The 26,485-nt window shown below is 37.7% G+C and overlaps 2 protein-coding genes across 5 annotated transcripts in view; both read left to right on the top strand.

Annotated features, from left to right (window-relative positions):
• LOC132102958 (arf-GAP domain and FG repeat-containing protein 1-like) lies at window positions 1-18,318 on the top strand. Of its 4 annotated transcripts, none has more exons than XM_059507714.1 (15): window positions 1-736; window positions 5,751-5,812; window positions 6,172-6,265; window positions 8,178-8,293; window positions 8,446-8,596; window positions 10,614-10,746; window positions 10,954-11,058; window positions 11,824-11,856; window positions 13,507-13,695; window positions 13,840-13,924; window positions 14,090-14,136; window positions 14,504-14,587; window positions 15,689-15,793; window positions 16,016-16,086; window positions 17,367-18,318. In XM_059507714.1, the coding sequence occupies exons 1-15, from the start codon at window positions 605-607 to the stop codon at window positions 17,412-17,414; spliced, it is 1,455 nt and encodes a 484-aa protein (XP_059363697.1). In that variant the 5' UTR covers window positions 1-604; the 3' UTR covers window positions 17,415-18,318. The 4 variants fall into 4 exon arrangements, with proteins under 4 accessions (XP_059363697.1, XP_059363705.1, XP_059363713.1 ...); XM_059507722.1 differs by having other exon boundaries at window positions 2-736; window positions 10,620-10,746; XM_059507737.1 differs by having other exon boundaries at window positions 665-736; window positions 5,751-5,799.
• A 4,074-nt stretch (window positions 18,319-22,392) lies between these two features.
• Window positions 22,393-26,485, top strand: part of LOC132102952 (insulin receptor substrate 1-B-like) — a 44,075-nt gene continuing 39,982 nt past the window's right edge. Inside the window, exon 1 of the mRNA XM_059507701.1 lies at window positions 22,393-23,160. Coding sequence (XP_059363684.1) covers window positions 22,812-23,160 — 349 coding nt within the window. The 5' untranslated portion in view covers window positions 22,393-22,811. The remainder of the gene's footprint in view (window positions 23,161-26,485) is intronic.

Raw genomic sequence — 26,485 nt, forward strand, 5'->3', positions numbered from 1 at the left:
TGGGTGACACTGGGAATAAATAAGCACAAAATAATGAGCACACAGCCATCACAAACAAAACACTGTTAAGCAGATTAGTCCCCACTTATCCCGCTGCCTTTATTCGCTTTCCAGAGGCACAGTGTGCACTAAGTTGCCTCCTTCATCCTCGTCTTGGTTTATGTTCGCATTGCCCTCAGAATAAGAGAATCGGACAACTGGGTGCGCAACAGCGGAGTCTGCGCGCAGTGAACGGAGAGGAATCAGCAGAGCGCGGAAGAATAATGATCCCGCTCCGGGAGAATCGGATTTTATTTGCTCCCCGCAATGAATGAATAAACAGGGCTGTTGGAAAAACTCCGGGCGGATCGGTCAGTCGTGACCACGGGAGACTACGCATCTAAGATCGTCTCATGTCAATTCAAGTCAGTGCATGAGAAGACCACCAGTCACCGTATTCGCTTTCAGAATGCAGGCGTGAGAAGAAACGTACTACGGCGGGGGAATTAAAGTGTGACGACGGGCGAGTGAAAGGCACCCCCACAACAGTCTTAAGGGCCAGGGAGTGCGCGCGACTGCAGGGCTCCAGCATGTCGAACCGAAAGCACCGGGACAACCAGGAGATATGCGCCCGCAAGGTCCGAGAGCTCGCCCAGACGGGAATAAACAAGCACTGCTTCGAGTGCAGCCAGCCCGGGGTGACTTACATCGACATCACCGTGGGCTGCTTCGTATGCACGTCATGCTCCGGAATGCTGTGAGTAATAATGCATGTGATTATCACACGTCAAGATTCTGATTCGCATTCTTCGGCGAACTCCGGAAAAAAACATGTGACTACATTGTAGCGCTGTCAGCGTGCGTTTGAGAGATCTCTAGTTGTGTTTACATTCAAGGGTCAGGGTATATTCTGGCAAACCGTTCCGTTTACCAATCACGTTTCTCAATCGGCAAAGCAATCTGTGGTACACGCCTCTACCAACATACGATGGGTGACTCGCGAAGCACAATGTTCCTCCGTGTTTTCTCAGCACTATATCATAGAAAATGCGGGGTTTGAGAAGTAGAAGGCGGGGCAACAGTTAAAATATTTCAAAGTTAAAGTTCATGCAAACAGATTTTAATAGACAAGTTTCAGTCAAAAATGTATGGTTTATGTCTATAACAAAACCCAGTGTTAAAGCAGAGTGCAAACAATTATATCTGGAACATTAAAATAAGTAGACTATCCAATATGCGCTCACTTCCGCGTATCCATCGCGGGGATAAAGAACACGATTTTTTTCAACTATCACATGCATAGTTACAGAGATGGGTTAAATGTCCTTTGAAATCGCGCTAACCACTTGTTTTGGTATGTGGGGCATTTTAAGTAGATCATTAATTATTAAATACTATATCTATCTATCGATCTATATATACACACACACACACACACACACACACACACACACACACACAACACACATCCATAAATACATACACACATACAATACAAAGAAAACAAAGAAACAAATAGAAATAATTAAAAAAAGAATACAGAAAGCTAGTGTTGGAGGAAAAAAAGCAGTTAGAATAAAAAAATATATAAATATAATTAGAATAGACAGTGCTAGAGTTTGCGGGTCAAAGATGAAAGAGATGTGTTTTTAGATGTTTCTTGAAGATGCATGTACTGGATGTAATATATATTTAGCTTTGCAATATAACACTTTTAAAGGTAACAATGTAAATAAAAAGGCAATGGTTGACATACTGTAATAATGTTTGTAATTGTATTTTACCTGACAATTACTGTATCAGTTAAATATATTACACACTTTCATCATAGTGAATTTATAGAACACCTTTATTGCACAGCTGTACTTTGAAAATTAAGATCTTGTAGCAATACACACTTACAAACAGTTTTGCACATGTAAACAAATATGCACAGAACTATGAAGTTAAGTATTTACATTATTTTAACAGTTAAATTGTAATCTGTACAAAATTTTTTAATTTATTCTTTGTGTTATGTCTAATCCTAGCATCAGCTAATCTACTGCTTCATGTCATTCTTCAGTTATCAATTACTGATGTAGTATCAGGGTTGAAGTAACTATACACTTAGTAGGCCTACTGTAAATCCATGGCTTTATCAGATCTCGTCTGAATTGGCGACAAGTGAGCAGAATTCTGCTGCCCATTTCCTTAGGTTGGAAAGGCAGCAAGTGAAAAATTATATTCAGCAACTATGTATTGATAAGAAAATAATTACTTTAAGATAATTGCAGATTGTGCTTTAATTATTTATATTCTTCCAAATTCTGCCAGCAGAATTTTTTTATTCTTAATTCTCACATAAAATAAATGAATAGCCTAAAGAAGTGTCGTTTTTGTGAAGAATCAGCATAAAATCAGGGTTTCATCCCAATCGTTTTTTAATTTAATTTTGAAATCTGAAAAATTAAGTTAATTTACTTCAAACTTGCACTCATCAGAAATGATTCTAGCGGTGTCAGAAACTTTCTTTCCCATTAGTGGCAAATAATTTTTATTAACCACTTAAACAGAATGTCGTATTAGGCCTAAATACAAACCCGATTCCCAAAAAGTTGGGACATTGTGAATAAAAACAGAATGTAATGATGTGGAAGTTTCAAATTTCAAAATTTTATTCAGAATACAACATAGATGACATCAAATGTTTAAACTGAGAAAATGTATCACATTTTAAAGGAAAGTGGATTTTAAATTTCATGGCTTCAACACATCTCAAAAAAGTTGGGACAAGGCCATGTTTAACACTGTGTGGCATCCCCTCTTCTTTATATAACAGTCTGCAAACATCTGGGGACTGAGGAGACAAGTTGCTCACGTTTAGGAATAGGAATGTTGTCCCATTCTTGTCTAATATAGGCTTCTAGTTGCTCAATTAGGTCTTCCTCTTTATGATGCAGCAAAAATTATCTTGACTGCAGGCTGACCATTTCAGTACCCGGATCCTTTTACTCAGCCTTGATGTTGTAATTGATGCAGTATGTGGTCTGGCATCGTCATGTTGGAAAATGCAAGGCCTTCCCTGAAAGAGACGACGTCTGGATGGGAGCATAATATGTTGTTCTAGAACTTGGATACACCTTTCATCATCGATGGTGCCTTTCCAGATGTGTAAGCTGCTCATGCCACATGCACTCATCCAACCCCATACCATCAGAGATGCAGGCTTCTGAACGGAGCGCGGATAACAACTTGGGTTGTCCTTGTCCTCTTTAGTCCAGATGACATGGCGTCTCAGTTTTCCAAAAAGAACTTCAAATTTTGATTCGTCTGACCACAGAAGAGTTTTCCAGTTTGCCTCAGTCCATTTTAAATGAGCCTTGGCCCAGAGAAAATGCCTGTGTTTCTGGATCATGTTTAGATATGGCTTCTTTTTTGACCTATAGAGTTTTAGCCGGCAACGGCGAATGGCACGGTAGATTGTGTTCACCGAAAATGTTTTCTGGAAGTATTCCTGAGCCCATGTTGTGATTTCCATTACAGTAGCATTCCAGTATGTGATGCAGTCCTGTCTAATGGCCCGAAGATCATGGGCATCCAGGATGGTTTTCCGGCCTTGACCCTTACGCACAGAGATTGTTCCAGATTCTCTGAATCTTTGGATGATATTATGCACTGTAGATGACGATAACTTCAAACTCTTTGCTATTTTTCCCTGAGAAACTCCTTTCTGATATTGGTATAGAAACACTGCCACTCTGAGAGGCTCTTTTTATACCCAATCATGTTGCCAATTGACCTAATAAGTTGCAAATTGGTCCTCCAGCTGTTCCTTATTTATACATTTAACTTTTCTGGCCTCTTATTGCTACCTGTCCCAACTATTTTGGAATGTGTAGCTCTCATGAAATCCAAAATGAGCCAATATTTGGCATGAAATTTCAAAATGTCTCACTTTCAACATTTGATATGTTATCTATATTCTATTGTGAATAATATATAAGTTTATGAGATTTGTCAATTATTCCATTCCTTTTTTACTCACAATTTGTACAGCGTACAACTTTTTTGGAATCTGATTTGTATGTATGTAATCTTTAATGTTAAATTCTTAAATGATAATGTTAAATTAGAATACATGTAATATGACAATAGGCTGTTACCAATTAAATCAGTATTAATTAAGCCTTCAGAGATAGAAGCTGTGTCTGAAGCTGCTTTCAGATGTAGTAGGCCTGTTTAAAGTTTCATGCTGATCAGACATGCCTTTACATAGCAATAACAACTGTATAATGAAATGAGATTAATGTTTAATACAACATTTTTAACACAGAAATATGTAATGACAAAATGAAATGATAGGCCTACTTTATGATACTTATGAAAGAAATATCGCCACTAGTTGTCGGTAAGTCACTGTGTTAATAACTGTTAATAACTGTGCTTTTTATTCAATCTATTCGTCCGAGATTCAGATTGATTCAGGAATAAATTCAAGTGTCTGTCTTTAATATTTTGTCACTGAATTGTCTATAATAATGGGTCTTTCAAAGACTGATTCATATCAGGATTCAGGAATGATACATCACTTTATAGTCTATATGCTTACTGTGACTTTGGTTTGATGAAGTCAAGAAAATACCCCCCACCCATTCACATCTGAAAACTACTACTTACCTATGTCACACAATGTACCTGAAAAAATAATGTAAATATGTAACTTCACATAATTCTGTACATATTTGTTTACATGTTTGCATTTAAATAAAGAAAACACTTGACCCTCTACTCTACCTGCTCTCTGTTCGTTTTCTATCTAGGCTACTTGTTTTTCATTAAAAAAAACACTTTCTTTCTATATTCTAAATATTTATATTATAACTACTTGTTTTCTTTGTGTGTGTGTGTGTTTATACAGTGGTCAACGTTTGAAGTGGATCAAATCCTTTAATTAAAAGCTGTCCTAAAACCTAAATCCAAAATACGATATTGTAATTTATTTATATAATATATATATATATATATATATATATATATATATATATATATATATATATATATATATATATATATATAAAATGTAATTAATAATATTTAAACTGCATTGGGCTAACCGAGACTTGTCATAGCATTTCCATTGTATTGCTCTTTTGTTAGTTTTGACTGCTTTTATTGATCCAATTAGTAATAAAATAATCTGCTAATATTTTACTTTAATTAATGATCCACTTAAAATGCCCCACATACCAAAACAAGTGATTAGCGTGATTTCAAAGGACATTTAAACCATCTCTGATTTTTATTATTACATATTTTAATGTTCCAGATATAATTGTTAGCACTCTGCTTTAACACTGGGTTTTGTTATAGACATAAACCATAAATATGTGACTGAAACTTGTCTATTAAAATCTGTTTGCATGAACTTTAACTTTGAAATATTTTAACTGTTGCCCCGCCTTCTACTTCTCAAACCTCGTATTTTCTATGATATAGTGCTGAGAAAACACGGAGGAGCATTGTGCTTCGCGAATTACCCATCGCGTGTTGGAAGAGGCGTGTGCCACAGATTGCTTTGCCGATTGAGAAACGTGATCAGGGGCGCTGCACAAGAGCCCGGGCCCTAGGCCCTATGCCCTAATGCCCCCCCCCCCACCCTTGAAAATATATATTCCAGACTTTTCAAGGGTCCTCTCTTCCTTTGGGGCCCAATCACGTTTACCAATCACGTTACGTAAATATACCCTGACCTTCAAGTCACTCTGTAATTACTACTTTGTCGTTTTCAGGCGTGTCCTGGGCTCGCTTGCGTTACGTATCATTTCGTCATGATTTCAGGTTTGGCATCAATGTAAGCGTGTTTTCTGCATGTCAGCAAATGAATGGTGTGAGTGATTCCACTGAGCGGTACTTCTACTACAAGTTCTACACGATTTCACTATGCAACTGCACTTACTGTATGAACACAAATAGCTAGTTCTTCACTAGCACTGTAGAGAGAGAGAAAAAAAGCTGCACACTTCCTTCACGGTTTTGTAATTTGTTGTTGCAAGAGGTTGTTGTTCACGTTCACAGCCCTGTCACATCCTGCACTGTTTATCTCACACGTGTCTCCTGTTTGTATTAAAATAAATCACCACCCATTGAACGTTTCCTCCCAGTTTCATGTTTAACCACGCAGTTTGTGCTTGCGGTTTGTTTGTGTTTCAGGAGAGGGCTCAACCCACCCCACAGAGTTAAGTCTATTTCCATGACAACCTTCTCCCAACAGGAAGTGGAGTTTTTGCAAAACCATGGGAACGAGGTGAATGACAGGTCTAGCAGTACATGCACATAAGAGATGCTGGGAACCACTTGCCTTTCATTTTAGAGGTCATACAAGATGGCAAATTTGTATTGGTGTTTTTCAAAACCATTACCCTAAAGTAAATAAAGTGTTCAATATTTGGTGCCTGATTTAAAAAACAAAACAAAAAAAAAACTACATTATTGCTTGTTAATATATGTCGCGTTGATCATTAAAATATGTTCATTAATATCTTAAATATATATCATATGCCATATTACATATATGGTCATAATTATAGATAATTGCTTAAAAAAAAATGTCAGAATCAGATTAAAAGGTTACTTTTGAATGAAACTCGAAACATTTTTTGTCGTCATGGTAAAAATTCCTGACCCCCCCCCTTGCCTAAACACTAAACCCAAAGCTCAAAATAAACATTGCACTGAACTGTTACTCATGCAAAGAATCTGAATTTATATAGGAGCCTTAAGGGAATTTTTTTTTACCAAAAAATAAATAAAAATCACACACACGTTTGTTTTTGTGAAAAGTGGGGACATCCCATAGGCGTAATGGTTTTTATACTGTAAAAAATGGCCCTACACTAACCCTACACCTTAACCTATCCCTCACAGGAAACTTTGTGCATTTTTACTTTCTCAAAAAAACTAATTCTGTATGATCTATAAGCGTTTTGAAAAATGGGGACATGGGTTATGTCCTCATAAGTCACCCTCTCCTTGTTATACCTGTGTCATACCCATGTCATTATACAAAGTTGTGTCCTGATACGTCACAAAAAACATGCACACACACACACACACACACACACACACACACACACATAAAAAACACAAATATAGAGCATATTTTGCATATACATACTGTGCATTGGCTGATTTTAACCATGAACAACTTCATATATATCATACTATGAATTCTATTAATAGAAAATACGGGATAGACTTTCATAGTTTATATTTGGCTGTACATTTGATGCCTTTCATCATATAAACCCAAAACCAGGCTAACATAGTTGTGCATGGAGCAAATGTTGGATAGCTTGATACCAAGAGCCTCTATTAAGTTTTGTATTAAATCATCTGTGCTTAAATGGTGAGTGGGCACAGAATAATATATAGATTTTTTTTGTACTGTGGTTTTCCCGTAAATGTGTGAGCAAATCTGAATGGGGTTCAAGTACAGACACTGCTCTTTCACTCTCCGACTAACACACACACACATGCTCACATTCACACCCACAATTGGCACTCCAGGTATCTTGCTCATTGCAGTTGAAGCCAACTCGGAATGCTCAGAGGGTGGGTGCCATTGCTTGTATAACTTCATCTGACTCATTCCTCCTCTTACTGTCAGTAAAGCACTTTGAGTATGAGAAGGAACAGACATGCACAGCAAATATCAATGCAAGTGATGACATTGAAGTTAATGATAAATGAAAACTACACGGCTAAATCGTTACTGATCCATTCACAAATCACAAAGCGCAACTGAGCCTAATAAATTGCATATAAGCTTATTCTATGCTAAAAATGTATGCATTTTTCTTTTACGTCACTGAGCATCTGGGTCAGATTCTAATTTTTGAAGTACCTCTGAAACATCATATTAGAACACATATTAGTTTCCTTGTAATGCAACAAACAGTAGCTGTTTGACATGTTAACATGAACTATTTATGTTCAGTAATAATAAAGCTTTTTAGTTAACTGCAAACATAACCACAAAGATTGCAATATGCTTTCTAAAAAATTGGGCGCAGTCTCAATTTAATGTTAAATACTAGCAAATATCTCCTCTGAAGTCTCTGAGGAAGAACTCTATGCTATATGACTATTCACTTGTAACATGCTGTATAAAGATTGTTCATGAAATTAACTGTGTTCTTGGTTTATGGGGTCGTTAGGTTGGAAGGAGGACCTGGCTCTGCACATTTGACCTCAAAACAGATGGCTGTTTTGACGTGCGTGACACACAAAAGCTGAAAGAGTTCTTGCAGGACAAATATGAGAGAAAGAAATGGTGAGTGAGAAGAAGTGTGGTCATAAAGGCAGTATCAGTGTGGATCAAACTGAATGATCAATACATGCCCTAGACCATTCTGCTTTTTCTCCCTGCATTATGTGTAGATAAAAGTCAAAGAATGCAGTACTAAGAAGTGTCTGTTTTTCCAGGCATTTCTCTAAAAGCAAGATTCGCAGGGATGTGAATGAGTCCCCCTGGGGTCCAGGGGTTCAGGCTGTTCCAGTTCCACACGGTCCCGCTCAGAATCAGCCTCCGCCTGGACATCCTCTGAACCCCACTGCCCGACCCACTCGCATGCTGGTGAGGAAGAAATGAGGAAAGCTTAGGAATTAAAAAAAAAAAAAAGATTTGAAGACAAAAGAAAATGAGAGAGAAATGACAAAAAAATTCAAAAATGTCTTATCAGACTTCTTAAGTATATTGGTTTGATCAATTTGTTATCATTATGCTAAATGAGAATCAAACAGAGCAAAAATGTTGGCCGTAATGATAATAAAATAAATTCTTAATGTAATTTATTTTCCTTTAATAATAACAATTATAATGTTATAAATACAAATTACAAACTAAAGATTTTAAAAGTGAAACTGATTATACAAATAGTTTTATTGTCAGTACTTTAAAACTGTAATTTCACTTTAATTGTTATAACTTCCTAATTTTGGTCTAGGGTTAGAAGAGGCAACATTGAGATTGTGATCATTTTACATGCTGGTGGCAATAGACAAAACGCTATGCAAATTTGCCAACAAACATAGTTTATTTTTACAATTAAAGAAGGCCGCGTGAAATAACTATAGTAATTATAGAAATAATGGAAAAGCATTAAAATAGCAAAAAGGAAAAAAATAGATATATACAATTTTACATAAACATTAGAAGAGAAGGGAAAAGGACACAAGTGGCACCAAAGGAAAAAAAAATAATCAAAACCAATCTAACTCAAGTTCAACATCTAACTTAACTAATAATAATAACAACAACAAAAAATTAAAATAAGTTTCATCATGACCACTCCCTCTCCTTGGACTTTAAAAATGGCTGACATTAATTAAGTAATCAAATTTAAATCACCTATGAAAAATAACAATATTTTGTAATTATTATTTAAATCTGACTTATTTGCAAATTGTTTGTCATAAATCAACATCTCAGGAAAATTTTATAAGGTAAAAAAAAAAGACAACGATTTCATACATGTCCACTGTAGAGGACACCAGGACTTAAAGCATATTTATTATGCATTTTAGGAGGTACAACAAGTGAATAGGGAAAGAAACTGTATCAATATTCCTATGAAATATTAGATATTATTATGAAAATTATTACTTCCATTATTACACTTATTTTTTTCATTACATGTTGCCCCAAAAACACATTAAAATGCAAATTAGATACAGTGTGTAGATACATTGTATATAACCGGAAAACCTGTTTAAGTCCATTTAAACACACATACTGCATAAAGCAAAATGGTATATTAAATCATTCTGTTATATCTTTCATAACAGTCGAGAATCATCTTTATACAAAGTTTACTGTAAAAAATAAAAATTGATTTGTGAACTTAAAAAAATCCCACTTTTTTGCTTTTTCATGTCTATTCATGTCTTATTCATAAAAATAAAAAAATAAATAAAAAAACTTTGTCCTGGTGTCCTCACAAATAAATGAAATATAATTTTTCAAAAATGTTCACACTTTAAACAAATGTGATGACATGAACAAAATTCTATATTCACAAACCTCTTTTTTTCTGGTAGTCAGGAGGAAATTGCTTGAATTGAACTGTAAGAGTGAAAGAGGATTTTGGTTCGAGCTATTTAAAGCCTGGAATACTCAACCCGATTGTTCGCTGATTTACAGCTAGTTGACGAAAGTCATGCCAGTCTGCAGATTTGAGTTGACAGATTTCATAGAAAAAAGCATAGTGTATGATGTTCACAGACTCTGATTTTTTTTAGCTTGAGACTATGATTCCATCCATGTTAGATATTTTCAGCCAATTTTAGAACACATGTTGTTTAAATTTGTCATGCTTCTCCTAGAAACAAGGCAGATGTTTCAGCATGAGATCTTCCTGGTAGTGTGGTAGTGTGTGATCCTCAGTAGTGTAGCGTATGATGATCAGTTTTTCTATTGTCACTATTTACAAAGTTGGTAAGTGTATAATGCAGAGTGTTTTAAAAGATTTTCATGTAAACTGTTCCAGCCTTAACATGATTTCATCTCTGATCTGAAAACCAGCCCCAAAATGTCTCACAACGAGGGTGCCGATCTGATTTTTAATACTGAATGTGTGTGTGTGTGTCCACAGTGCCAGTCCCAGTCCCAGTCCCAGTTGTCAATATGGGACAGAGCTCCTGCCGTCTCCTCAGCTGATAACTGTACTGAGGTGTTCACTGCCAGACCAACTCGCTCACAGAGCTTCAGAGATCATCCCATTAAAGGTACAGCCTTCAAACTTTCTTCTCTACCCATCCGCTTTCCTTTCTTCCACTTTTCCTGTCCTCCCTTCCCCCTGCTTCTGTCTTGTCTACCTCCCTCTTCTGATTATAAATGCAGTTGTACTGTACCGTGAGTCATCATTAAACTATGATTTATTCTGTCATTTTTATTTAAAAGTTTTATTGTATGTTCCTCTCTCTCTGTCTAAGACACATTGTTAAGTGGTGTTGAGAGACAGAGACCAGGAACTATTTCTTCTGGAATGGGACACCAGAATCATCCCTCCTCCTTTCCAGCCCTTCCACGTCCTTCAGGTAGGCAAAGACACGCACGTATTGTGTCTATCACATAGAATACATTTCTGTGAAGTATGAAATGGGATTCAAAAGTCCACATCGAAAACCTGGAAATAGATAGAATGTTTTTGAAACACTTAAAACAAAGAGCCTTGTTTTAAATATTATGATTTAAATTTAAAAGTAAGCTATGATCTGAATTTGAAAATAATATATTTAATATAATTCAGATTAGGGAGTAATAATTAAAATTCTGCATTATGTATAAGCCACTAATCAATTGTAAGCAAAATTGTGACATTGACATGTTAACAAATGGAGAAAAAAAAATTAAACTATAAAACTTATGTGCATTTTAGAGTTTAGATCTTTGCACACAGAGTCCAAATTTTTTTTTAAGAGTTTTTTTTCTTCTATTCACCATCCTTTCCTATCAAAATGCATGCTACGGAATGCGAAAACGCAGAAAATCAAACCTGATCCAAAATATTTTATGACGGATGAAAGTTTCGGAGGCAGTGTGTAAACATGATTGACACAACGTGAGGTCGTATTTATTTTTCAGCGTGCAAAAATTTTGGATGAAAATTGCATTGAAGTGCATTAAAACATTGTATTAAACTAGAAGCATTATAAATATGCCGCCTCAAAATTTTGGATCCCACTGTATAGCTACATTTCTGTAGTGTTTAAAAATTCATTGTCCATCAATTCTTTCTTCAATATTGAGTCATAACAGTTTCATTTCATCTCATCTTCCTTCCCTTATCCTTTATTTCACAGCAAGTAGCACTTTCAAAAACAGCTTTACTCTAGGTAAGTCGCTTAAACGTTGTATGTAATTATGAGTGATTGCGCAATGCAGACACTTCAGCTATACCTCCGACCATCTGACCAGACAAGCAAAATAAAATATAATCTTTGTGCATATGTGAGCATGTCATAGAGAAAGAAACAGAAAGAGGCAGAGGAAAAGTTTTATGCTATGCATAATTGAGCCCCCAAAGAATAATGCGGTTAACCAGTGGAAAAACTGTGGTTTAGATCAAGATCAGATGACCAAGCTAGTCTTAGAGAAGATAAATACAGACAGATATTCAGGATTTCAGCTGTTTGTTGCCACAGTATTATATAAGCCAGTAAAGTAAAACGAGCTACAAAATCTAGGAAGCTATTTTGAAAACACCTTTGCTCATCACCTAGTTCAATCAAGCTTCAGAGATGTTTCTCACTGCAGAGTTTCTAAATACCAGCAGTGCCATGCTAAAGTCACAGAATGATATTGAATGTGTCCTGGACCCTGCTCCAGCCAAATACTTCAAAGCCCTACATCACAGCTGTGCCAGGTCAAGGAGAGACAATCTGCTCTTTGATAATGAAAAAGGCACAGACTTTAAAGTAAAGGTATATTTAGACAATAGCCCAGACCAGCGGCTGCTTTGTCTCACGTCTGTACTCACAAATAATCTGTTGATGTGGAAGAATGTGTAGAATTGTTTGAGGAATATTAAATCATCTTGTATATTAAACTTCAGCAAATAATGCTTTCATGCTATGGACGTGTGATCATCACAACCCGTGCAGCTTTTTGAGGAGAGGAGTGCAGTTACTTCTCCAAAGTGGTTGGACGTATGATTTTTGCCTCACAGGCAATAAATACAGGCAGAAAAATCCTATCAACTAACATCAAAGGACTGACATGAGCCACATCTAGAGACTAGAATATCATAGAAACTCAGGCGTGAGACCTTTTGACTTGGGCCGGTTAGCAACTACCTAGCTACCACCCAGAATAGCTTAAAAACCACTGAACGATGCTTCTAGAACAAGCATAATAAGCGCATAGCAACAGCTTGGCATCACTCTAGCATCGTGTCAGTAAATTTTGCATGGCATTTTGAACATTCTTCATAAAATATAAAAATATAGCATAGAACTGCATGGTTGTCTGAATTTCTCGTTTGAATCTGAACATGTGTATGTTAAAGCTTTAGATACTTTTCAGAATGTATGGGGGAAAATGTAGATGTTATATTCTTAAATCTTAAAACCTAAAGCTATATATATATATATATATATATATATATATATATATATCAAATAGTGTCTTACTCATTTAGTATTTATTAACATTTAGAATTAGCTTTTATTTTTATATTTTTGATTCTTATAGTTTACATTTTAGTAATTTTGATGTGTTGTTTTGGGATTTTATTAGTATCTTTTTTAAGGTTTAATTTATTTTTATTTCAGTTTGAACTTTAGTAATTGTAGTGATTTAACTTGAACTTTTTTCAACTAGTTGCCAAGACAACATTTCTAATTTTCGTTGAAGTGTTTCATATAATATTTGTATTTTATTTCAGCTTTATTACAGTTATTGAAAATATATTAGTAGGTTAATAACAGCACTAACTGCAAAATACTTTTGACTATCATCACTGATAGATTTTCTGATTGGTACAGGTCGCACTCTGTCAACTGGGGGTGGAGCTCCATTTAGAGCTTTTCCTAAATCGCTGAGTTTGGATTTTGGGGGTCTAAGCCACGCCCACAGCACGCTAAGTTCTGCTGCTCCACCCCCTGTCACTCAGGATAAGTATGCAGCCTTATCACAGCTTGATAAAGTGTTCTTAGACAACACACCTGTCACAGGTAAGAAATAATGTTATGGAAATTATCTGTGCCTTTTTCTTATAACATTACAAAGCCTACAGTTTCTCAGTATATCAAATAATGTAAAACGTTTGTTGCTACGCGCAGTATTTAGATTTGACAAGCACTTTTACACTTTTGTAGCCGTTACAACAGCTCCCTCTGATGGACCCCCTCAGTACAGCACCCTCTTCAGTAACCGACTGTCCTCTAGTTCCACCCCTGCAAGGTAAAACTTCAAATAAAATAGAGGTTATTACACATAAACCACTAAATAGAAAAATTATATCTTCCAACCCACATTACTGTTTAGATGTTTGTTTATGGCATTTCTGTGAACTAGTGAATTGTCTTTTCCTTAGTTTCCCTCAATCTATTTTTGTCTCTTTTGCAGCTCTCCAGGTGTTCCAGAGGCCACCTCTGGATCTCAAACATTTGCATGTGAGCAATTCAGAGTAGTATTCTGTACTTCAGCTAGTTAGCCAGTCCAGAACTGAATCCGATGTGCAGTAGGCATTGCCTTTCAGTTTTCTACTTTATTAAGTTATTTTTGAGTAAACACGTTATATTAGATTGAAATATATAGAATTATCCCATTTCCCAGAGATTTTCTAAACAGAACCATAGCTTGGGGGTGACACTCAACATTTGGATGACCTTATAGCAAAAAGTCTCTTAGATGGAAACATCTGCAAGTTCACAATAATTAAGTCAAAACAGGAATTGGATGCCAAGTACAATTGATGCTAATGAGAGACAATCTGCAGTATGTGATACACAACCACACATTTTTCTCTCTCTCTTCCAGATTTCCCAAACCCCTTCAATTCTACAGCCAGTTGCACCCAGCCTATTCTGTCTTCTAGTAACCCCTTCAAAAGCACAGCCTCAGGTAAGAGATGTGCACCCATGTCCACTTCATTTTTTGCCTTTTGAAGTGTGATGTTATCAGCACTTTTGGAGAGAAATCAGAGCTAGGATCAGTTTTTAACTTTAATATATCAATAAAATGTGTTTATGGACTGAGGTTGTCTTAGAAACTGACTGTAAAGAAGTGCATGCAACCCCTATAGATTCCTGACTGCAGATTAACCAAGCCTTAATTTCATCAGTGACATATATGGACATTTCCCACTGAAAGGTCTATGCAGCCACAGGGGCGCTGCACAAGATCCTGGCCCCTATGCATAGGCAGTCCTAATGGGCCCCCCTCCCCTTGAAAATATATATTCCAGACTTTTCAAGGGCCCCTCTTCCTTTGGGGCCCTGGTAATCAGTACTGGTTTTACCCCCAGTCCAGCGCCCCGGTGCAGCCAAGGGTCAGCATTAATCTGATTTTGGGACACGAGCCTATGGTTATGTCTTGCGAAGGATACATTTTTACAGTGCTATAAATCTGATAGATTGTCCTTGGCTTAAAAGGAACTTAATCCATAAAGCAATGAATCTGATAACTGGATATGCTGGTGTTCCCTTGTGGATCTATTGTGAGACCTTACTCTAATAAATCAAATAAAATGCTTACTCCCACAAATGCTGTAAACCTAGTGGTAGATCTCAAAGCCAACACAAACAGTGATGTCACCTGGTGGAATACCAATGCAAAGAGAGTGGTTTGCTGGATTTATTGTTGGCTGAATTCCAAGTGTTAAATAATACATTTTGTTTTTAGCAGTCAGCACATTTATCATGATGTCCTGAGCGCTGAGTTCAACACTCTTTTCAAACATGCAAACTGTCTTTTATGTCCAGAGTAAAACACAACTCTAACTACTGTATCTATATTGGATATTGTCTGACTGCATGTCTGCTGATCTACCCATACATATAGACATAAATATGACAGACACACAGACGGATGGATATATAGACAGATAGACTGATTGTTCAATCAGATTTCAGATAGATAGATAGATAGATAGATAGATAGATATTCATATGTTTGTTGTGTTTAAATGCAATGTTCAGGATATCTTGGCTTTCTGATTGACAGATGATGCCTCCTCCTCAGCCGTGTTTCCTCAGTCTGTCTCTTTTCCTGCACCTGCCACCCAAAGTGCTTTTTCACACCAACAGTCTAGTAACCAGGAAGCGAACGGTAAGTATAGCAAGCTTAAGTCTTTAAATCTCCTTAATGGCAGTGAAACTCTTGTTCTTAAAATAGTGCATTAATGAATTAGTCCATTAAGAATCAGCCAGGAATTAGTGCTTAAGAAGAGACCCTGCAGAGTAAAAACTCAAGATGACCACAGAGAGAGGCCGTTTCATTGAGCTGAAGTGAAATATGTGCTATTTTTATCCTGTTGGTTTTTGTTTGTAGGTTTCAACTCATTTCCTGCCCCAGAGTCTGTACCTAAAGTCCCACGACCAATGTCTGTCAACCCTTTTACTGTAAGCATGATTCTCTTTCTATGCTAAGAGTTAATAAAAGGGGTTTATTAAATAAAATCATTTACAGACTGTAGTTTCAACTAAATGACAGACTTTTACCTTATACCGTGCTGGGTATACTGATTTTATGTAATTAGATTCCAAAAATTAAATACTTGTAATTAGATTACATTACATTCATCAAGGGAAAGGAAGGAAGATTGAGGGGCCATATAGCATAAATAAATTAAATATTTTGTCTTTTTTAGTAAGTTTTTTATTTGTTTTTATTTTAAAATGATTTATTTCCTTTACAGATTTTTAAGATTTAAGATTTGCAGAAAATGTACTCCTGCTCAGGCGATCCAAGATGTAGATGAGTTTGTCTCTTCATCAGATTTGGAGAAATTCAGCATTCCATCACTTGCTCAACAGTGGATCCTCTGTTATGAATGGGTGCCGTCAGAATGAGAGTCCAAACAGCTGATAAAAACATCACAATAATCCACATCCAGTCCATCAGTTAAAATCTTGTGAAACAAAATGTTGCGTGTTTGTAATAAACAACCCCATCAAGACATTTTTAACTTCAAACTTCCATTTCAGCTTCCAGCTAAAATACGAGTTCGCTAATATTTTCTTTCAAAAATGAAAATGTTGTCTCACCTGAATCAGGAGAGAAATGTGCATAGATCAAGCAGTGTTTACAAGCAAAAAGTTCAAAACAGTTCTGAACAAATACGTGTGGATTTTGATGTGAGATGAAAACAGGGTGGGCTTTTTGACTGAAGGAATCATTATTATAAAAATGATTGGTGATGGTTTAAAGTTAAAAACATTTTAATGGTGGATTTATCACAAACACGCAGCTTTTCACTTTGTAAGATGTTACCTGATGGACTGGAGTTGTGTTGATTACTTGTGGATTATTGTGTGTCAGCAGTTTGAACCGTCATTTTGACGGCACCCATTCACTGCAGGGGATCCGTTGGTGAGCAATTTCTCCAAATCTGTTCCGATGAAACTCATCCACATGTTGGATGGCCTGAGAACGAGTACATTTTCAGCAAATGTTCATTTTTGGGTGAACTGTTCTTTTAATTATAAGTTTATTTATACATACAGACCTCCTGCAGTTCCTTCACAAATCCTAGTTTGGGAAACCCTGCCGTAATGTGGTGTTTAATGGACTACAATTTTTAAGCAATCTACCCAGCACTGGTCTTAGATTTCTATAAGCATACAACATTTTTCAGTATGTGTGTGTGAGGGGTTAAGAGCGTTTCTGTGACTTCTCTTAGGGGAATGTTTACCCGAGCAGAGGAGCATCACTGAACCCTTTCATCTGAACCACCTCGGCCATGGAGAAAGATGAGAGCGAGTGGAGCTTTTTTACTTTGCCATACCTACAGAAAACACCCAACACTTTTGTGTGCGTCTTCATGTATGTTTAAAGGTGTGTGCGTTTGTTAGCAGATATTGTACATGTACAGTAACTATTTGTACATGCTTTGTTGTATGTGTGTGCGGGAGTGTGTGTTTGTACATTCCCTTTTATACCAGATGCTATAAATTAAGATGTGAGTGTGTGTGTGTTTGTGTACATTTGTGTGGGTTTTGCTTCATATCAGGAAATTTTCTGATAATAGGAGAAATTCAGATGAAAGGTGCTTATGAGAGCCATTCACTCACAAACACACACACACGCTGCTGCTTTGATCTTTCCACACATTAGAACTTCTCGTGCCAATTTCACCCTGAGTGCCCACTTACTACACTCAAACACTGAGGTCGACACATTATAATAAAATAGTAGCAATTCAAGCTTCAGGTCATCTCACTAATGCATTTCTCCTCAAATTTGAGGAGATTTGGTTTATTTGATTCAGATGCATGTTAAAGAAATGGCATAAACAAAACAGGCATTTCCTTCACCTTTCTGTCTGTGAATGTATGCCAGGCTTGTTTCTATTTATTTTGACATTGATGTTTCATTTCAAACGTTAATAAGTATTTGTGTGTGCATTGTTGAACTGCATGCGCTTCTTAAGCTGAGCAGGAAGCTGCTGAATGTACTGCAGTTTCAGTTATTATGAGGGAAAAAATGTTTCTTGTATGGACCAAAAATTGTCTAATATCGTCAAGATTTCTGTATAATGTATAAATGACTTCTTTTGCAAAAGGATTCATATAGAATGTCTTTGTATCCAGATGTATCCATATGCATAAAGCTGTCCATAACTGTTGTGTCAATGTGTATTGTTTATTTATGTGATGCAAATCAAACTAAATTGTTACGATCGGAGACCCAGTGAAACGCAGGAGACGAGAGATCCAATCGCAGTATGGGTTTAATGGGTAATCCAAAGAGAAATCAACAAGCAAGGGTCAAAACCAAATATCCATCCAAAAAAACAAACAAATAAATAAACAGGAATTGGAACAGGAACTCGGAAGACGAGGAACTCAGAAGGCCAGAAAACTGGGTGACAGGAAGGAAAGGACTCCATGAAGAAAAACAGAAAAAGACCGGTTAATATAGGCAGGGTAATGACTATCAAGTGAAGACACCTGAGTGCAATTAACAGGAGTGCAATTACTGTGATGAAGGCACAAGGCTTTGTGGGAATTGTAGTGCCTACGGTGAGGTGCCTATGGGGAAGTGAGACCACTAGTGGAGACCAGACAGCGTGACATTACCCCCTCCTCCACGGAGCAGCTACCAGATGCTCCACCCAAACCCCAAGAAGAGACCAAGGAACACAGAGACCAGGAGGGAGGTGGAGCGGCGGAGGACCAGGGGGAGGGACGGAGGGCCAGGTAAAATGAGGAAACAGAGACAAGAAGTGCAGAAAACAAAAACAAGGAGCCCAGGAGGGAAGTGGACCGGCGGAGGATCAGGGGGAGGGACGGAGAGCCAGGTCCATAGAGGGAAACAGAGAGAAGAGGAGCAAAAACAAGTCCAGGAAGGACATAACGTTCAGTCCCCAGGGCCAAACCGACAGGGCAGGAATCCAGAGAGGAGCAAGGTGAAATTGGAGCCATGCGGTCGAGACAGAAGCACACCAGGGCAGCGCAGAAGACCACCGCATCCGTGCGGTCGAGACAGAAGCCCACCAGGGCGGCTCAGAAGACCACCATATCCATGCGGTCAAGGCAGAGGGCCACCCGAGCAGTGCAGAAGACCACCACAGTGGGATCGATGACACAGGAGAGCAAGTCTGGTTAGGCAAGTCTGAAACAGAGAACATGAACAAGTTAAGGTTGGCCTCCGTGGCCACGACAGGATCAGTCGAGCGCTCAGAGAGTTCGGCTGAGACGTGGCGAGGCTCTGGAAGTTCCGCAGAGGCGAGGAGAGTCTCTAGTAGTTTAGCATAGACATGGAGAGGCTCTGGTAGTTCAGCAGAGACGTGGAGAGGCTCTGGTACTTCCGCAGAGACGTGGAGCGGCTCAGGTAGTTCAGCAGAGATGTGGGGAGGCTCTGGTAGTTCCGCAGAGACATGGAGAGGCTCTGGTAGTTCCGCAGAGACGTGGAGAGGCTCTGGTAGTTCCGCAGAGATGTGGAGAGGCTCTGGTAGTTCCGCAGAGACGTGGAGAGGCTCTGGTAGTTCAGCAGAGTGTTGGAGAGGCTCTGGTAGTTCAGCCGAGACGAGGAGAGGCTCTAGTAGTTCCGCAGAGACGTGGAGAGGCTCTGGTAGTTCCGCAGAGACGTGGAGAGGCTCTGGTAGTTCCGCAGAGACGTGGAGAGGCTCTGGTAGTTCAGCCGAGACGAGGAGAGGCTCTAGTAGTTCCGCAGAGATGTGGAGAGGCTCTGGTAGTTCAGCAGAGACGTGGAGAGGCTCTGGTAGTTCCGCAGAGACGTGGAGAGGCTCTGGTAGTTCCGCAGAGACGTGGAGAGGCTCTGGTAGTTCCGCAGAGACGTGGAGAGGCTCTGGTAGTTCCGCAGAGACGTGGAGAGGCTCTGGTAGTTCCGCAGAGACGTGGAGAGGCTCTGGTAGTTCCGCAGAGACATGGAGAGGCTCTGGTAGTTCCGCAGAAACGTGTAGAGGCTCTAGTACTTCCGCAGAGACGTGGAGAGGCTCTGGTAGTTCCGCAGAGACATGGAGAGGCTCTGGTAGTTCCGCAGAAACGTGGAGAGGCTCTGGTAGTTCCGCAGAGACGTGGAGAGACTCTGGTAATTCCGTGGTGTTTAGACTGGATTCAGGAAGATCAATGCTGACTTGACTCTGCTCATGAAGATCATTGGTAAGTAAGTAAAATTTATTTATATAGCATCTTTCACAGACAAGAAGTCACAAAGTGCTTTACAATCTGTTAATAAAAAGGATCAAACATGCATACAATAAATCTACCATAACACAACACACAGAAACACTCTTCACAAACATGAAATGACAAGTAACCACTGCTGTTAAATAAAAGCGAGTCCAAAAAGATGCGTCTTCAGGTGTTTTCTAAAAGAATTGACAGAACCCATAGTTCTCAGTGCTAATGGTGGCCTGACTCTGCTCATTAAGATTACCGGTGACTGGCCCTGTCTCGACTCTGGAGGGTCAACGGGGACTGGCCCTGACTCGACTCTGGAGGGTCAACGGGAACCTGACTCGACTCTGGAGGGTCAACGGTGGCTGTCATCCTGTGCAGAGGCGCTGGACAAGCAACCATCTTGTGCCATGACTCTGGACCGGCGGTCATCTTGGGCAGTGTCAAAACCAAATATCCATCCAAAAAAACAAACAAATAAATAAACAGGAATTGGAACAGGAACGGGAACAGGAACTCGGAAGACGAGGAACTCAGAAGGCCAGAAAACTGGGTGACAGGAAGGAAAGGACTCCATGAAGAAAAACAGAAAAAGACCAGTTAATATAGGCAGGGTAATGACTATCAAGTGAAGACACCTGAGTGCAATTAACAGGAGTGCAATTACTGTGATGAAGGGACAAGGCTTTGTGGGAATTGTAGTGCCTACGGTGAGGTGCCTATGGGGAAGTGAGACCACTAGTGGAGACTCAGGGAAACAGACAGCGTGACATGAATTCGCTGCTTTTGGAATTTCATGCAAAATCTTTTTACGACAGCATCATTTGTATTCTGTGAAGATTATTATTGCATTTTGAAAGTATTTGCACTCTATGAACATTAGGGCTTTCAACTGAAAATTAAAATAAAAAGTATCAATTTCACCTCACACTTGACCTAGTCTAATTTTTATGATCGGGTGATTGAGGTTTGATAGAATTATAGTTTAACTAGCCATGTTCATTTATATATTTACTTCTAAGTACTACTTTGGTTAACCACTGCATCTTCTAAAAATGCACACATCGCCATATATACTTATTAATATAATTTAAAATTTCCTGTCCACGTTGTCAAAAACTCAGCTGCAACGGACCAATTAGTACACTAGGGGTCGCAAATAATCTATTTGAATAAATGTAAATTTATAAGTATTTAAATTATTTAACAAAGAATTTGAGGATTTCATTTGTTCATTTTTTTCTTTTATTTATTATTTATAATCTACACCTGCATTACAAACTTATTCCTACAGTACAGCCAAACCAATTTTCTCCTCACGGAAAGTAGAACCAAAAATGTTTGGCAATGTATTAAAGGATGATACAACAGACTTATTTTTTAAGTATTTTGCTCATTGTTTTCCTTCTACTTGTCACTTCTAATATTTTTCTGCAATAAATTAAGAGATTTATGACGAGGAGTGTAACAATGAACATTTATTACTTCAAACAAGTATGTATTTTATGTAGGCTAACTACTTAAAAATAGTAAATAATCCAACAGTATTCTACAGAACAGTTTTTTTTCGGTTGCACTAGTAACTATTCAATGTAAGTAAATACCACTTGGTAGGCTACTAATACTTACTGTATTGTTTTGCTTTAAAATCCCCATTGAATTAAATGGGCAAAATGAATATGTAAATTCGTGCAAAATGACGATGCAAAGAAATAAAATACAAATTATGTAGGCTACTTAATAAATTTTATACTAATCACAAGATACCCACTGTTGAATTCCTTAGTAAAAAAAAATAAAAATATTACTCCTACTATTATTACTACTGCTAACAAAACAGATAGCTACTGTGCTTTAAACGAATACATTTTTGACCTTTAAAAAAAGTGTCATTTGTTTAAAGCAGTGTTGAGTCAGGACAGTCCAGAGGCTAATGAAATCCGATTCTGATCCACAACCTCGCGCTCTACACAGCTTTAACTCTCCGCGCGCCCTCTCTCTCCCTCACACTCTCTCTCTCACACACACACACACACACACACACAAACACTTCAGATTCACAAGACTGATGAGTGACAGAGCTTCACACAGTAGCAGTGAATGCTGCGCTGGAGGGGTGACGGGGAGCTGTCTATTGTACACTACAGTAATGAGATTATTTAACTCCCAAAGCTTCTTCTAAATAGTAGTAACGTTAGTTGCGCTATTTCTCGCGCGCCGCTCCACATGTGCTCGCGTGTGCGCGCTCGAGGACTCGTCTGCTCCCTCTTTCTGCTCGACTGCATGGAAAAGCGTAGCGTTTAATATCAATATATATATATATATATATTGAAAGAAACTGCTTCTTGGAACTTCCCTGGCTATATGCGCACATGACTTTTTTTGATACAGAAGAGGTGGAAGGAGGTTATATTTGTTTTTGTCTGCTACTTCTAGGGCTGAACTTTTTTCAACGGGGTTGAGCGAAACAGACCCCGCGAGCCATGGAGAACCACACCGACTCGCAGAGCAGCACAGAGGACGTCCGTAAAAGCGGGTATCTCCGCAAGCAGAAATCCATGCACCGGCGGTACTTCGTGCTTCGGACGGCTTCGGAGCGCGGCCCCGCTCGACTCGAGTACTACGAGAGTGAGAAGAAATTTAGAGGTAAAGCGCCCGTGCCTAAAAAGGCTTTGGCGCTGGAAACGTGCTTCAACATCAACAAACGGGCCGACTCGAAGAATAAACACATGATAGTGCTCTACACGCGGGCTGAGAGTTTCGTGGTGGCGGCGGAGAACGAGACGGACCAGGAGGAATGGTACCAGGCGATGGTGGAACTTCAATGCAAGAGTAAGTCTGAGAAATAAAGCATCAAGAGATTGCAGAAGAGTGGTTAACTTAGGTGTTAACGTGATAAGCTTCGTTTCATTGCATCTTGCTTGCCATTTCCTCCAATTTCTCCTGTATAGTGAAATAAATGTGCTGTAGTTTCATGTAAAATGGTAGATTAGAACACATCCACAGACTTTCTCGTTGCTTTAGTAATGGAGACTTTGGGTCCTCATCTATGGAGGACCAAACCTGCAGAAATGAAATAAAATAGCAGGAAAATAAATAAAGAAGTAAATGACTTGATAAAAACAAAAATAATTCATTTGTAATCAAATGTAATCCTGGATTTATTTTTGACCTTTGCCTATATGTATTTTCTATATTTATTTTTATTCTTTTTAAAATTAATTGAATAATTATCTTATTTGTATATTTAATTAATATATGTATTTATTTATTTTTAAATGTATTTATTCATGCGTAATTTTATTTATTTATTCCCACATTTATTTTTTCCCCCCAGATTAATTAATTAATTTCTTTACTTGTCTGTGTGCTTTGCAACATGGAAATGAGGGAGGCGGTCCTTGCGGAGCTCCGGTGAATCATTGGTTGAGAGAGCTCACGCAGAAGAGTCAGATCAAACTTCGAAGATCGAAGTTTGTGGGATCAACTAACGAGTTGCAAAATATTTTCACAGGTTCACATTATCATGTTGAATTATTTTATAGCGACTGAATTACGCTACTTATCCTGACATTTTCGTCATTAAGCCCCCAACTATCAATGGGGTTGATGAGTTTCTTGGTTGATGACGTCTCTAGACCATAGATAAACCCTGGTGGAGGTTTATAGTCTTGTGTTCATTTTGTAATCACAGAGAAAATCATAAATCCAAAAATCGATATTAGCCTAAATTAAATTGTAAACCGGTTGCACCAAATGTCTTTACAGTCTACTTTGGCTTAAAATGCATTTTGAAAACACGGCCTTCTTCTTCTTTAGATGTTTTATGGCGGTTGGTAAACCAGCTTCAATAGTGCATTTACTGCCACCGACTGAACAGGAGTGTGAACTGTGAAGCGTTGGAAACTCAGCCTACAGGAAGTTGACGTCTATATACGAAAGTTAAATGCGACTTTGGCATACATGTTTTTAATTTCAATAGCATTTGCAGTTAGCATTTTACAATGACTTACAGTCACAAAACCAACTGTAAAGTGTTCATTTTCGTATTGGGTATATTTAACAATATTTAGATATGATTTGACAGTTTATTTTAATAAATATCAAAAACATAAAGTTTTCTGTAACTTTAGAGGTCCCTACACTTGCGAATATCGAACGTCCAACGTAAAGCCAACTTTATGCCAGTGGGGCTGAGATTCCAAACCTTTGATGCAAATGGTTTACGATAAACTTAATGCTTTTGGGAGTCTTTTCTTTGTGATTACAAAATGGACACAACTTCGAAACCTCCACCGTGTGTCTAGAGTCTATCGTCATCAACCTAGAAACTGATCGACGACATTGATGGTTGGTTTAATGATGGAATTTTCAGGATAAGTAGCTGAATTCAGTCGCTATAAAATAATTGAACATAATAATGTGAATCTGTAAAAATATTTAGCAACTTTCTCAACCAATGATTCACCGGAGCTCCACAAGGACTCCCTCATTTCCATGTTGCAATGCACACGGAAAAGTAACAAGAAATAAAGGAATAAATAAATCTGGAAATAAATACATGTGGGAATTAAAAAATATATATGCAAAATTAATAAATGGATGAATAAAAACTTAATAAATACACAATTAAATAAATATAAAAATAAATGAAGGTATAAAGGAGTTAAAGAATAAAAATAAATGTAAAAATAAACACATAAATACTGTAATACATAAAGGAAAAATACATTAAGGAGAAAAGTAATAAAAAAAATTAATTCAGGATTACATTTTATTATAAATGCACTACATTTGTTTTTATCAAGTCATTACTTTATTTTATCAAGTCATTTATTACTTTATTTATTTTCCTGTTATTTTATTGATCTATTTACCTATATATTTATTAGGTTTTTAATTTCTGCAGGTTTGGTCCTCCATACTCAGCTGTTAGTGTTATTGAAACAAGTTTTTTTTCCTCTCCAGTAAAGTAAATGGCCCCTCCAAGTTGGGCAGAGGGGCCTCTTCTGTTGTTAAAGCCTGTTACTGAAGTTCAACTTGCTGCTTATCCACGCTACCACTCGAGCGCATGGTATCGTGTCTTTTTACTAGAGCTCAACTTGCAGTTTAATTTATCCCACAAGATCTCTAAGTAACATTTTCCACAATCTTTCTGTCAAGGCAGTGAATGTTGATCTACTTCCATTTATATCTGTTAAATAATATTTACAATAGCCCAGTGTTTAGGACAGTATTACAGATAGTGTGTGAATTATTCAGTGACTTTTCTGCTTTCAGTCTGCTTAGTTCGAGATTTAGTTCAGCTTTGCCAAATGTTAAGGCGATTTAAACAAACCATTTTTGTGATTGATATATATATATATATATATATATATATACATAATATAGAAAAGATGTCAGTAAAACACTCACTCTGCAGTGTAATCAGCTTCGGTGATTATAACTGGAGTTGTAGCGAAAGTGAACTCATACTGGACTGAAGTCATGCATGGCTTCAGGGTTCTTTGCTCGCTGTCTTTATATAATTTATTCTCAGTTTGAATGATTATTTTGTTTTTCACTCTACTGAAATAACCAATGAGAAATCTTGATTTTATAAACTGTAAAAGAATCCCTCAAAATAATTAAAGGGGACCCATTTAATTAAAGGGCTCATAGTCCCCCCACTGGTTACAGAACTACCACATTTACTTTGCAAATACATAAATGACAAACATACATATTTACATATTTCTTTGTTGCAGTTTAATACTATTGCAAAACTTTCTTTGTTAATTTATATTGGCCCCTATTGGCTTATACAAATTATCTGCATTATTCTGCTTTTGTGATAAAACACAACTAAATCATCTAGGGATGCACCGGTTGACAGGCCATAAATCGGAACCGGCAGGTTTTTGCTTAAAATACGCGATCGACAATCGGCCGGTTTTTGGTCTTTTTGTCGGCCGATTTTTCCGGAAGGGCGCTCGCGTGCACAGACTACATTGTAATCGTTCGCTATATCATTTGTGTGGAAGAGTATTTGGAAATCTGTGCTCAGGACACAGGCAGCCGATCAGTACTGGAAATGCAGAGTTTCATGTCTGAGGCACAGATAGCAGGAAGCGAACAGCCGTTGGTGTACTGGCGCACAAAATAAGAGCCCCTTTCC

The sequence above is a fragment of the Carassius carassius genome, chromosome 2, assembly GCF_963082965.1.
Source record: "Carassius carassius chromosome 2, fCarCar2.1, whole genome shotgun sequence".
Classification (NCBI taxonomy): domain Eukaryota; kingdom Metazoa; phylum Chordata; class Actinopteri; order Cypriniformes; family Cyprinidae; genus Carassius; species Carassius carassius.

Excerpts from the sequence above, each read along its gene's own strand:
- LOC132102958 (XM_059507714.1), top strand. The coding sequence starts at position 605 with ATGCGCCCGCAAGGTCCGAGAGCTCGCCCAGACGGGAATAAACAAGCA. Across the intron at positions 14,588-15,688 it reads CTTCAAAAGCACAGCCTCAG|ATGATGCCTCCTCCTCAGCC; the intron begins GTAAGAGATGTG and ends TCTGATTGACAG. Across the intron at positions 16,087-17,366 it reads TGTCTGTCAACCCTTTTACT|GGGAATGTTTACCCGAGCAG; the intron begins GTAAGCATGATT and ends GACTTCTCTTAG.